We start from the raw sequence: 13,444 nt of genomic DNA on the forward strand, positions 1-13,444 counted from the left end.
GTTCATCTTTCCCTCGACCCTGACTAGTCTCCCAGTCCCTGCTCCTGAAAAACATCCCCACAGCATGATGCTGCCACCACCATGATTCACCGTAGGAATTGTGACAGGTTTCCTCCAGACGTGACGCTTGGCATTCAGGCCAAAGAATTCATTCTTGGTTTCACCAGACCAGAGAATCTTGTTTCTCATGGTCTGAGAGTGCTTTAGGTGCCTTTTGGCAAACTCCAAGTGGGCTGTCATGTGCCTTTTACTGAGGAGTGGCTTCCGTCTGGCCACCAAGATAAAGGCCTGATTGGTGGAGTTCTGCAGAGATGGTGGTCCTTCTAGAAGGTTCTCCCATCTCCACAGAGGAACTTGTGGGGTTCTTGGTCAGCTCCCTGACCAAGGCTCTTATCCCCCGATTGCTCATTTTGGCCTTGTGGCCAGCTCAAGAAAGAGTCTTGGTGGTTCCAAACTTCTTCCATTTTAGAATGATGGAAGCTACTGTGGTCTTGGGGACTGTAAATGCTGCTGCCTTGACACAACCCTGTCTAAAAGCTCTACGGACAATTCCTTTGACTTCATGGCTTGGTTGTTGCACTGACATGCACTGTCAACTGTGGGACCTTATATAGACAGGTGTGTGCCTTTCAAAATAATGTACAATCAATTGAATTCACTACAGGTGGAATCCAATCAAGTTGTAGAAACATCTCAAGGATGATCAATGGAAACAAAATGCACCTGAGCTCAATATCGAGTCTCATAGCAAAGGGTCTGAATACGTACAGTTGAAGTAAGAAGTTTACATACACCTTTGCCAAATACATTTAAACTCAGTTTTTCACAATTCCTGACATTTAATCCTAGTCAAAATTCCCTGTTTTAGGTCAGTTAGGATCACCACTTTATTTTAAGAATGTAAAATGTCAGAATAATAGTAACGAGAAATGATTTATTTCAGCTTTTATTTCTTTCGTCACATACCCAGTGGGACAGAAGTTTACATACACTCAATTAGTATTTTGTAGCATTGCCTTTAAATTGTTTAACTTAGGTCAAACATTTCGGGGAGCCTTCCACAAGCTTCCCACAATAAGTTGGGTGAATTTTGGCTCATTCGTCCAGACAGAGCAGGTATAACTGAGTCAGGTTTGTAGGCCTCCTTGCTTGCACATGCTTTTTCAGTTCTGCCCACAAATTTTCTATAGGATTGAGGTCAGGGCTTTGTGATGGCCACTCCAATACCTTGACTGTGTTGTCCTTAAGCCATTTTGCCACAACTTTGGAAGTATGCTTGGGGGTCATTGTCCATTTGGAAGACCAATTAGCAACCAAGCTTTAACTTCCTGACTGATGTCTTGAGATGTTGCTTCAATACATCCACACAATTTCCTCCCTCATGATGCCATCTACTTGTGAAGTGCATCAGTCCCTCCTGCAGCAAAGCACCCCCACAACATGATGCTGCCACCCCCGTGCTTCACGGTTGGGATGGTGTTCTTCGGCTTGCAAGCCTCCCCCTTTTTCATCCAAACATAACGATGGTCATTATGGCCGAACAGTTCTATTTTTGTTTCATTAGACCAGAGGACATTTCTCCCAAAAGTACGATCTTTGTCCCCATGTGCAGTTGCAAACCGTAGTCTGGCTTTTTTATGGAGGTTTTGGAGCAGTGGCTTCTTCCTTGCTGAGGGGCCTTTCAGGTTATGTCGATATAGGACTCGTTTTACTGTGGATATAGATACTTTTATACCTGTTTCCTCCAGAATCCTCACAAGGTCCTTTGCTGTTGTTCTGGGATAGATTTGCACTTTTCGCACCAAAGTACGTTCATCTCTAGGAGACAGAATGCGTCTCCTTCCTGAGCGGTATGACAGCTGCGTGGTCCCATGGTGTTTATACTTGCGTACTATTGTTTGTACAGATGAACGTGGTACCTTCAGGAGTTTGGAAATTGTTCCCAAGGATGAACCAGACTTGTGGTCTTGGTTGATTTATTTAGATTTTCCCATGATGTCAAGCAAAGAGGCACTGAGTTTGAAGGTAGGCCTTAGGTACATCCACAGGTACACCTTAGGTACATCCACAGGTACACCTCCAATTGATTCAAATTATGTCAATTAGCCTATCAGAAGCTTCTAAAGCAATGACATTTTCTGGAATTTTCCAAGCTATTTAAAGGCACAGTCAACTTAGTGTATGTAAACCTTTGACCCACTGGAATTGTGATACAGTGAATTATAAGTGAAATAATCTGCCTGTAAACAATTGTTGGAAAAATGACTTGTGTCATGCACAAAGTAGATGTCCTAACTGACTTTCTAAAACTATAGTTTGTTAACAAGAAATTTGTGGAGTGGCTGAAAAAACGGTTTTAATGACTCCAACCTAAGTGTATGTAATCTGACGACTTCAACTGTATGTAAAGAAGTTTTTTGTTTTTTTTTGCAAACTTTCTAACAACCTGTTGTTGCTTTGTCATCATGGGGTATTTTGTGTAGATTGATGAAGACATTTTTTATTTAATCCATTTTAGAATATTGCTGTAATTTAACAAAATGTGGAAAAAGTCAAGTGGTCTGAATATTTTCTGAATGCACTGTACATACAAAAGTATGTGGACACCCCTTTCAAATGAGTGGATTTGACTATTTCAGCCACACCCGTTGCTGACAGGTGTATAAAATCGAGCACACAACCACACAATCTCCATAGCATAACATTGGCACTAGAATGGCCTTACTGAAGAGCTCAGTGAATTTCAAAGTGGGACTGTCATAGGATGCCACCTTTCCAACAAGTCAGTTTAAAAATTTCTGCCCAGCTATAGCTGTTCCGGTCAACTGTAAGTGCTGTTATTGTGAAATGGAAACATCTCGGAGAAACAACGGCTCAGCTGTGAAGTGTTAGGCCCCCGAAGCTCACAGAACGGGATCAGCGAGTGCTGAAGTGTGTAAAAATGCTCTGTCCTCGGTTGCAACACTCACTACCAAGTTCCAAACTGCCTCTGGAAGCAAAGTTAGCACAATAACTGTTCGTCGGGAGCTTCATGAAATGGGTTTCCGAAGATCACCATGCGCAATGACAAGCATTGGCTAGAGTGGTGTGAAGCTGGCCACCATTGGGCTCATGAGCAGTGGAAACGCCATCTGGCGCCAAACGCCATCTGGCGGATGCCAGGAGAATGCTCCCTGGAGGAGGAAGTTCCAGTAAAGGGAAATCTTAACGTTATATCATACAATTACATTCTATATGATTCTTTGCTTCCATCTTTGTGGAAACAGTTTGAGGAAGGCCTTTTCCTGTTCCAGAATGACAATGCCCTTGTGCACAAAGCAAGGTCCATGCAGAAATGGTTTGTCGCGATCAGTGTGGAAGAACTTGACTGGCCTGCACAGAGCCCTGACCTCGACCTCATCAAACACCTTTGAGATGAATTGGAACGCTGACTGTGAGCCAGGCCTAATCGCCCAACATCAGTGCCCGATCTCACTAATGCTCTTGTGGCTGAATGGAAGCAAGTCCCTGCAGCAATGTTCCAACATCTAGTGGAAAGCCTTCCCAGAAGAGTGGAGGCTGTTATAGGAGCAAAGGGGGGACCAACTCCATATTAATGCCCATGATTTTGGAATTAGTTGTTCGTTGAGCAAGTGAACACATACTTTTGGTCATGTAGTGTATTTTGCAATAGAGATATGCTTCAAGGTTTGCAGTAATGCATCATGAAATAAACTTGAATTGTCAGATCTATGGTTGATGGGGGAAAAGTCTTTACTGTGCGGTACCTGTGTTCTGTCTGTGGTTCCATTTTAGGTTCTGGTTCCTGTTCAGCTTCAGACTCCTCACTGAGGTCAGAGAGCTCACTGTCACTGGCTGTAGGGGGTGAGGGGGCCGCTGGCACCTAAACAGTTTAACAGAATTGCACGCTTAATCACTCTTCCCCCTGAGAAAGTATTTACATAAAACCACAGATCACTGGTCATAGTCTGTCTGTTTTGCTGTGTTCCTCTGCCTGTGGTTTAACTGTTGCTACCACATGACCAAACAGCCAGCCTGGTTCCCCTAGCAAGAGTCCTTGTGCGCAGAATCTCGGATCTACAAATCACCTTTCATCCCAAATAACTACTCATTAGGTGAACAAAATCAGTGATTCTGCACCTCGCCTTGCTCAAACTGATCCCCTCAAACACGCTGTCTGTCTCACCTCCTCTGTACAGGAAGGGGGGACTGGTGCCATGGACTGCAGGTACTTCTCAAACAGGAACTTGATGGTTCTGTATAGTAGCTCGTACTGTTCCTGTAGTTAAACACAAAACCAGTTCTGTTAGTGTTCAATCAATCCCTTATCAGTTACCACGGCAAGATATTATTGTGAAGCAATTCCAACAAAATAGTCATGAGAGATTGCACGTGGGGAGATGCTACCAACGTTAGAGATTGCTCTAAATATGTGGCTCTACTTGTTACAGATTAAGGCTTCGAGTGGGTTGGCATCAGATAATGTTGAGCTACAGCCTTGCGATAATAGCTCAGATAGAGGTATGTCACACTGTTTGTATGTGCTGTATGTGATTACGCTAAAATAGCACTATGAAGTGAAAACACACACTTGGTCTAAGAGAAGCCTGTCACAACGGATGTGTTTATACACGTGGTGATACGTAAAAACCCTACGAAGAACTCGAAGCGAGAACACTACCTTGGTCTGAACCACAGAAGGCCTCTGTGTTCTCATGTCTTTGACCAGGTCATAGATGTTGAATTCTTCTGTGAGCAGCTGGAAATGAACACAAAAGGCGTCGGTAACGATCGGTAAGGTGACACACACAGTTACAGAAACGGTATCTTTCAGTACAGCACGACATCGACACAGTAGTCTTTGGTCCTCTGCTCACACTCTGGTTCGGAGGAGATGTTACTGTATAGGGTAGGGCAGGTACCATTATCTCACCTGTGTTTTCACCAGGTTCCAGGTGTAGTCGATGGCACACAGTGCTCCTGTTCTTCCACAGCCAGCACTGCGGGGACAAACAGGAAGAAAACAAGGTTAACGTAAAACACAGTACATTAATTAAGAACCACAAACAAGTACACTATACATTCGTTGTTGACAGTACCAACTAGTGTGATGAAAAGCCTTGCTGAGCTATTAATGTGTAACAGCGCTTTAGCACCCCAGCCTGCAAACTGCAGTGTATGTGAGTGTACACAGTGTGAGCAGTCACTGCACTGCAGGCTGCTATTAACGCCCTGGCTGTCAACTCTGTCAGCTCTGATCTGGCACATACATTCTGCTGCCTGTCCCTGCAGGCCTGGTCCTTCCTGCTCCTGGCCCACACAGCCTAACTGACAGATAGACTGTCAGACTCTACTCAACAGCCCAGGCACAGTTGAAGTCGTCAGTTTACATACACTTAGGTTGGAGTCATTAAAACTCGTTTTTCAACCACTCCACAAATTTCTTGTTAACAAACTATAGTTTTGGCAAGTCGGTTAGGACATCGACTTTGTGCATGACACAAGTCATTTTTCCAACAATTGTTTACAGACACAATAGTTCACTTATAATTCACTGTATCACAATTCCAGTCGGTCAGAAGTTTACATACACTAAGTTGACTGTGCCTTTAAACAGCTTGGAAAATTCCAGAAAATGTTGTCATGGCTTTAGAAGCTTCTGATAGGCTAATTGACATCATTTGAGTCAATTGGTGGTGTACTTGTGGATGTACTTCAAGGCCTACCTTCAAACTCAGTGCCTCTTTGCTTGACATCATGGGAAAATCAAAATAAATCAGCCAAGACCTCAGAAAACAAATTGTAGACCTCCACAAGTCTGGTTCATCCTTGGGAACAATTTCCAAACGCCTGAAAGTACCACGTTCATCTGTACAAACAATAGTACGCAAGTATAAACACCATGGGACCACGCAGCTGTCATACCGCTCAGGAAGGAGACACGTTCTGTGTCCTAGAGATGAACGTACATTGATGCGAAAAGTGCAAATCAATCCCAGAACAACAGCAAATGACCTTGTGAAGATGCTGGAGGAAACAGGTACAAAAGTATCTATATCCACAGTAAAACGAGTCCTATATCGACATAACCTGAAAGGCCGCTCAGCAAGGAAGAAGCCACTGCTCCAAAACTGCCATAAAAAAAGCCAGACTACGGTTTGCAACTGCACAATGGGGACAAAGATCGTACTTTGAGAAATGTCCTCTGGTTTGATGAAACAAAAATAGAATTGTTTGGCCATAATGACCATTGTTATTTTTGGAGGAAAAAGGGGGAGGCTTGCAAGCCAAAGAACACCATCCCGACCGTGAAGCATGGAGGTGGCAGCATCATGTCAGCATCATGTTGTGGGGGTGCTTTGCTGCAGGAGGAACTGGTGCACTTCACAAAATAGATGGCATCATGAGGCAGGAAATTGTGTGGTTGTATTGAAGCAACATCTCAAGACATCAGGAAGTTAAAGCTTGGTTGCAAATGGGTCTTACAAATGGACAATGACCCCAAGCATACTTCCAAAGTTGTGGCAAAATGGCTGAAGGACAACAAAGTCAAGGTATTGGAGTGGCCCTCACAAAGCCCTGACCTCAATCCTATAGAAAATTTGTGGGCAGAACTGAAAAACCTGACTCAGTTACACCAGCTCTATCAGGAAGAATGGGCCAAAATTCACCCAACTTATTGTGGAAAGCCTGTGGAAGGCTACCCGGAATGTTTGACCCAAGTTAAACAATTTAAAGGCAATGCTACCAAATACTAATTGAGTATACATTGAGTATACTTAAACTTCTGACCCTCTGGGAATGTGATGAAAGAAATAAAAGCTGAAATAAATCATTCTCGTTACTATTATTCTGACATTTCACGTTCTTAAAATAAAGTGGTGATCCTAACTGACCTAACACAGGGAATTTTTACTAGGATTATTATGTCAGGAATTGTGGAAAAACTGAGTTTAAATGTACTTGGCTAAGGTGTATGTAAACTTCCGACTTCAACTGTAGGTGATATGAGGGTAGCCCAGTCTCCCATGGAGAGTGAACTGTTCCAAGGAAAACGTGAGTAAGCAGATCTGTCATTTCATACGGTAATACTTTCCTATCCTCAATCCTGCCTGTGGGTTAACTGACTGAGTAGAGAGGAGAGCGTGGGTCTTATGGCACGGACATGCCTGATGTCTATGACTGAACATTCCGTTCCTGGTGGTTCATCTATCTGTGATGCCTCCTGTAAACCACGCCTGGATGTCAGCCTGGCACACGGGCACTTCTATCCACTGACTACTGAAGTGTAATGCCATCTGACTGGGGTAAATCATCTCTCGCAATTGGCCCTAATACGGGTTGCTAAAGAGGGTCTATCATAGTCTTATTATAGAGAACAGAGAGAGGGGATAACATAACTCTTGATGCATTTGAGGATTTATCTGTTGAGTCTCCTTTCTGGAGTGTCATGCAACACTTGACTCAAGCCTATGACAAACACGTTGTGCAACTTTCAAAGAGGCCTGTCACCACCGATGGAATTTCCGTGTGTCACTGTGGTCATAGTATGGAAAAAAGCGCTGTTCTCTCTCTCTCTCTCTCTCTCTCTCTCTCTCTCTCTCTCTCGTCTTACTCACGAAAGTCAGTCAACAGAGTTATTAAAGGAGGACAGGGTTGAAAAACACATCACCACCACTAGGCCCTCAGATAAGCAACGGACCTACAATTGGTTACCTTTTCACTGGCTTAGCATGCAGTGCTAAGTACTGTTGAGTTCATGTGTTAGCCGTAACCATGGCCAGAGACAGTCAGAGAAAATGAAAAGATATACGAGTGTTTGTTGTAACACCCACTGTCGCCTGTCGGCCATCCGCCCGCAAACACTTCCTGTCTGTGTGTCTAAGAGAAGAGGGAGGTGCCTGAGCATAAAGGGGTCTACAACAGGGAGGCCCACAAGAATGTGTTCCACCTACGGAACAATGACCATTTCATGAGAAAGGACCCCACAGCATCATAGATAGAGATATATGACTGCCTAGCATTAGATGCAAAGGGAACCTAACTTTCCATGCTTTGCGATGGTTTATTGACTCTCCGTATCAGACAATGATTCATACACACAGTACACAGTTAACTTAAAGTAGGGGGGTTGGAGAGCTGACCTGCAGTGGATACAGATGGGTACATCCTCATGGGCCTGGTAAGCTCTCATCTCCTGCAGGAGCTCCAGGATGGGAGGGATGGTGTCTGGGACCCCGTGGTCCGGCCAGTTGATATAGTGCAGCTGTCTCAGGGTACGACTCCACTAAGGGACAAACAACAAAGTTCAATGTTAACACAGACAGGGAGACACACCAGGAGACCTGTGTACTCACACGGGGCTTCCTGTTTACCCCTACCTCATGTGATGTTAGTTTTGAGGGGATTTATTGCTGACATGCTCGGCACCAAAGTATACTACAATTCCACCCACAAAATATTCCATCACAACTTTGCGTTTTTAAGCATTTATGTCCTCAGATTCTATCCATGATAGTTTCTAATTAAAGCTGCATTTCAGGTTTATAGTAAGGGTATAAACAGTACTTACATTGCGGTAGGTCACTCTTAGGTTCCTGCTCACATAGTCTCCTTTACTCTCCTCTGAGTCCTGTACACAAACACACAGAGTTGGCAGTTTAGCATTATTTTCACACAGAAAACCTGCAGAGGCTAGTCTTTTTAACCTGAGAATGACATTAGTATTCTACATTTACTTGACACAAGTGATTATCAATGTTTAGGCATATTTCAGGCATGTTTGAGGAGAACCCCAGAAATTAGAATCCCATAGCAAAAATTACTAAGCACATCAACATATTTTTTAAGGGCCTGTATCTGGATTTTCAAAGGTTGCATTCATCTACCATTCATGACAACTGATCACTGCAGTGTAGATAACCTAGTTATGGTTAAGAGGCCATTTGACCAACCAAATCAGGAAGTGGTCAGAGAGCGAGAAAGAGAGAGGAAGTAGCCTACTACTCACGCAGTAAATAGTAAACGGGTCACACACAAAAGGTTCCTCTTGTTTCTTTGGCCAGTAGCGCTCACACTTTTTCTACAAAAGAGTAACACAAACAGTCTTCAATGCGCATAAAGCCACAACACCGACCATTTTAATAACACAGTATTTGACTATGAAATGCAGTGTAAGCAGTGGTGTAAAGTACTTAAGTAAAAATACTTTAAAGTACTACTTAAGTCGTTTTTTGGGGTATCTGTACTTTACTTTACTATTTATATTTTTTACAACTTTTACTTCACTACATTCCTAAAGAAAATAATGTACTTTTACCCCATACAGTTTCCCTGACACCCAAATGTACTCATTACATTTTGAACTCTTAGCAGGACAGAAAATTGTTAAATTCACACACTTATCAAGATAACATCTCTGGTCATCCTACTGCCTCTGATCTGGTTCACTCACTAAACACAAATGCTTAGTTTGTAAATTATGTCTGAGTATTGGAGTGTGCCCCAGGCTATCCGTAAATTTAAAAAACACAAGAAAATTGTGTCGTTTGCTTAATGTAAGGATTTTTTTATTATTCATACTTTTACTTTTGATACTTAATTATATTTTAGCAATCACAATTACTTTTGATACTTAAGTATATTAAAACCAAATACTTTTAGACTTTTACGCCAGTAGAATTTTACTGGGTGACTTTCACTTTTACTTTAGTCATTTTCTATTAAGGTATCTTTTACTCAAGTATGACAATTGGGTACTTTTTCCACCACTGAGTGTAATAATAGAGAAGTGTATAGTGTACATGAGCATAGAGAGTGACTTACCCTGCCCATCTCAAACTCCCTGCAAACCATCACTATGACCTGTTAGAAGACAAGATCACCATCAGTCCATCAGTACACCAACCCCACCAGAGAATGAGAGACGGGGAGAGAGAGACACACACAGAGACAGAGTTGTACCTCTGTGTCATACTCCCAGAGCATCCTCCAGAAGTCCAGCACGGTGTGGGGAAGAGGGCCCTGGGTGGCAATGTAGGCCCTGGCCCCTGACACTCCCTGGGGGTACGCAGGGCACAGTGTCACACACTTGTCCACCTGGGACTCTGCTGCAAATACACTTCTATTGTACAGTCTAGTATAACAGGACAAAGTCCCATCACCCTACCTTGATGAAGCTGGCATTGATGTAGTCATTATCGTTCTTGGAGGTGGTGAGGGACAGTTTCACTCTGCTGTGGTCAACTGAAGGGAAATGAGGACGCTATTGTAGTGAGATGTAGTAGTGAAAGGTTATAGTGAGGACTGCATAAATATACCACTTCAAACCACTGCATTAGACTGTAACAGTAAAAGCTGACTTACAGGGAACAATGTCCTTGTATCGGTTCTTCTTCACGTTCTCCTGCTTATCTGCTATCTTTGTGGGGTAGGTTTTGTCAGTGCGGTACTTGGTGGACTGGCGTTTGAGCCTCTGCAACAGAGGGAAGTGAGGCAAATATTAGAGAACCCAACACGTATGTTTGCATGTGAAGGAGGGAAGGGTTTATCCCAGTCTGGCTAATGCTTCGATCTATGTGGCTAAATGTGAGGGTGTCTAATTACCTTGTTCCTCTGGGGAACTGGAAGCGAGTAGCCATAGACAATGAGGTTGCCGTTGTCACAGTTCCCATGTTTGAGTCTAGTACCTGCCCACCATGGTTTGCATTTACAGTTCTCTTCAGTGTTAATTGAGAGGAGAGACAGTTGAACTGCAATAAGTTGTCACTCCTCCCCAGAGCTGAATTCAGTGTTATAGTCACGCCCTGTACACTCTGTGGGTAACACTGTGACACCACTACTACTGCCAAAGCTTTTTATCAGCTCTGGCATGGCTCAAACGTACAGACATTAGCTTAGAAACAGCCCTAGCCATAGACTAAGAGAGAACTTCCAGTCATCACTGACTCCATTCCAATTAGTAGTGAATAAGTGACACTCCAAATAAAGCCCCAGAGTGCCCCTTCCTGGTCCTCTGTATCTCAAACACACTGGTCTTTTTGTTCAGGCCCAGTTCTCACAGACGGCCCGAACACAAGGCTGATGCAGAGCAGGCCGGGAGCAGACATCTGCACCCTGCAGACCATAGAGCTCTTTTTGTTCCACAAGGAAGTGATGTGAGCTCTGTTCCCCCCGGGTGGTCAGGACGGCAGGGGCATGACACAAGCAGGGCGGCGTGCGGAGAGAGAGGAGAGGAGAGTAGGCCCAACACCCTCAGTCACAGAGGTGTCACTCCTCACCATGGCGATGGTCCACAGGTGATGCCATCCATGGGAACAGGACCATGGGGTGGCCCGAGGTCGGCGTTGGTCAGACTTTATCTGGACAGTCCAGATTTTCCATCTGTAGATGCACTGCAGATTGTCAACAAACTATCTGTTGATAGGAAACTGCTTGCTAAGATGACGGTTAGGTTTAGAATAAGGGTTCGGGTTAGAGCTAGGGTTAGTAGTTAGTTGAAATGTCACTAACAGCGGGTCGAGCGTCCACAGATGGACTATCCAAACAGTGTTACCGCAGAGTTTTAGTTGAAGTGCACCTTGTATACACTGCTTCACTTGGCCCTACTAACAGGCTTCTGTCATATCCATTTGCATTTGTAGCGCAAGCGTCCGTCAGTCACTGTGTGTGTGTGTGTCTGTGTGTGTGTGTGTGTGTCTGTGCGCGCGTGTGTTCGCGTATATGTGTATTTGTCTGCGCGTGTGTGTTTAAGCGTGCGTGTGTGTGTGTGTGCAGGGTGGGTGGTGGTGGGGGGCTCGTTCTACATCAAGAACATTGCATTTGCCTGTAGATCTCCTTCCTTGTATGGGGGCCTTTAGAAACAGGCAGCAGTGCAGTAAGAGGAAGCTAATAAGCAGTCGTTGGGGATTGACTGACAACCCATACAGAAATAGCACAACATACAGTAAATAGTATGTCTCTCCTCTGAGCATGACATTCTTTTGTACAATTCTTCTTGGGACATTGACAGAGTTCTGTCCAGTGGAATGAAACAGTTTGGCTTCTCACAACAGCACTCTATGTCCGCCCACACTCACATCCAAACAAATACACGCACACAGTGCTCTCTAAGCTTAGACATCACAGCAGAGGTAAAGACCGCACCACTCCAACGCCAACAGAGTTAATCCACTTGTTGATGAAGTGAGACAGCTCGGAACCCGTCCCGTGTCTGAGAGAGGAGTCCCCCTGTAACAGAGTGATCAAATAAAGAGAATAACTCACCAAGAACTCCCCGGTGAAGCCACTCTCCGCCTCCTCCACCTCAGCCTCCTTGCTCTCCACTTGAGCCAGGAAGCCCCTCAGTATCCAGGCTTGCTGCTCCATGGCTGGCCTGTTGGGGCTTGGCATGTGCTGCTGCTGCTGCCTGGCATGTCAGGACACACAGGGCCACGGGGCCATGAAGGGGGGGCCCACTGTCTGGGACCTGGGGGTGTCTCTGCTCCAAGCGGCCTGGGGTACTACCCTACAGCGGTTAGTATCACACTGAGGATGAAGAACTATGGTAAAAGGCACTTCTGTCAGAGCTGTCTTCAGTTTCGAGGAAACAGCAGCAGCGAGTTAACAGGCTCTGTGGTCAGATTAAAAATATCACCGCGCCCCCTAGTCTCTCTCTCACTGGGTCCTAGAGCGAGCCCTGTTCAGGAAGCACCTCAGCACGGTGTGTGTGAGGGAAAGAGAGAGAGGCAGACATAGACACAGAGAGATAGAAATGAAGATAGACATAGATGTACTGACACATGTACGCACACACATACACACATGCTTGAACAGCTGTTCCAGCCCAGCCCTAGAGTGTGCTGGAGGCGGTCCAGCCTGTTGAACCACATTCAGAACACACAGTTAAGAGTAGAGAGGGAGAGGGAGGGGCGGGGCGGGGCAGGGTGGAGGTCGGCTCAGATCATGTATGACGGGTAAACTCCCTCCCTCTTTCTCTCTGGCATTCCCCTTCACAGTCCAGCTGGTCCACTGACCTTCAGGCACTGAGCACAGGGACAGCGCATCACCATTTAGGATTCAGAACTCCTGAAAGAGCACTCAATCCATGTTAATCCCATACAATACCATTGAACTATCAGGCAGAATTGTAGAGATGATATGGTGCAAGGATAAAGCTGTCTAAACAGTTCTGATTGGGACTACTGTAAGAGAGAGAGAGAAAGAGCTGGCATCAAAGTTCCAGAACCAGTTGTACTCATACTGGCAGTATCATGTCTTCTATAAAAAAAAAAAAATACCTTAGTACAATGACTTACTTGGTACATTCACTTTCTCTCCTCTGAGATAGCTTGTCTTAACAGTTGTTAAAACATCTGCATCATGCCTATTCTATTTTGGTGCTTGGGTGTAACCTATCACAGTAGGCTGTGAGAGGAGGCCGGCTCTTAATAATGGCTGGGATGGA

General features: G+C 44.6%; 1 protein-coding gene across 5 annotated transcripts in view; it reads right to left on the minus strand.

Moving 5' to 3' along the window:
• The window catches only part of LOC112221821 (tyrosine-protein phosphatase non-receptor type 12), a 19,080-nt gene extending 6,356 nt beyond the window's left edge, over nt 1-12,724 (minus strand). For 2 of the 5 annotated variants that reach the window (XM_024384178.2, XM_024384176.2), the window contains exons 1-12: nt 12,265-12,718; nt 10,366-10,474; nt 10,169-10,245; nt 9,964-10,059; nt 9,826-9,864; nt 9,011-9,082; nt 8,573-8,632; nt 8,145-8,287; nt 4,934-5,000; nt 4,682-4,759; nt 4,187-4,279; nt 3,768-3,883 (exon numbers count right to left, since the gene is read on the minus strand). In XM_024384178.2, the coding sequence (XP_024239946.1) occupies nt 3,768-3,883; nt 4,187-4,279; nt 4,682-4,759; nt 4,934-5,000; nt 8,145-8,287; nt 8,573-8,632; nt 9,011-9,082; nt 9,826-9,864; nt 9,964-10,059; nt 10,169-10,245; nt 10,366-10,474; nt 12,265-12,390 (1,076 nt within the window). In that variant the 5' untranslated portion in view covers nt 12,391-12,718. Of the gene's footprint in view, nt 1-3,767; nt 3,884-4,186; nt 4,280-4,681; nt 4,760-4,933; nt 5,001-8,144; nt 8,288-8,572; nt 8,633-9,010; nt 9,083-9,825; nt 9,865-9,963; nt 10,060-10,168; nt 10,265-10,365; nt 10,475-12,264 lie in introns of those variants that run through there. The other 3 variants (XM_024384177.2, XM_024384175.2, XM_024384179.2) reach the window with 3 other exon arrangements.
• Nucleotides 12,725-13,444: the final 720 nt, after the last annotated feature.

This window comes from Oncorhynchus tshawytscha, linkage group LG22 (assembly GCF_018296145.1).
Source record: "Oncorhynchus tshawytscha isolate Ot180627B linkage group LG22, Otsh_v2.0, whole genome shotgun sequence".
Classification (NCBI taxonomy): Eukaryota; Metazoa; Chordata; class Actinopteri; order Salmoniformes; family Salmonidae; genus Oncorhynchus; species Oncorhynchus tshawytscha.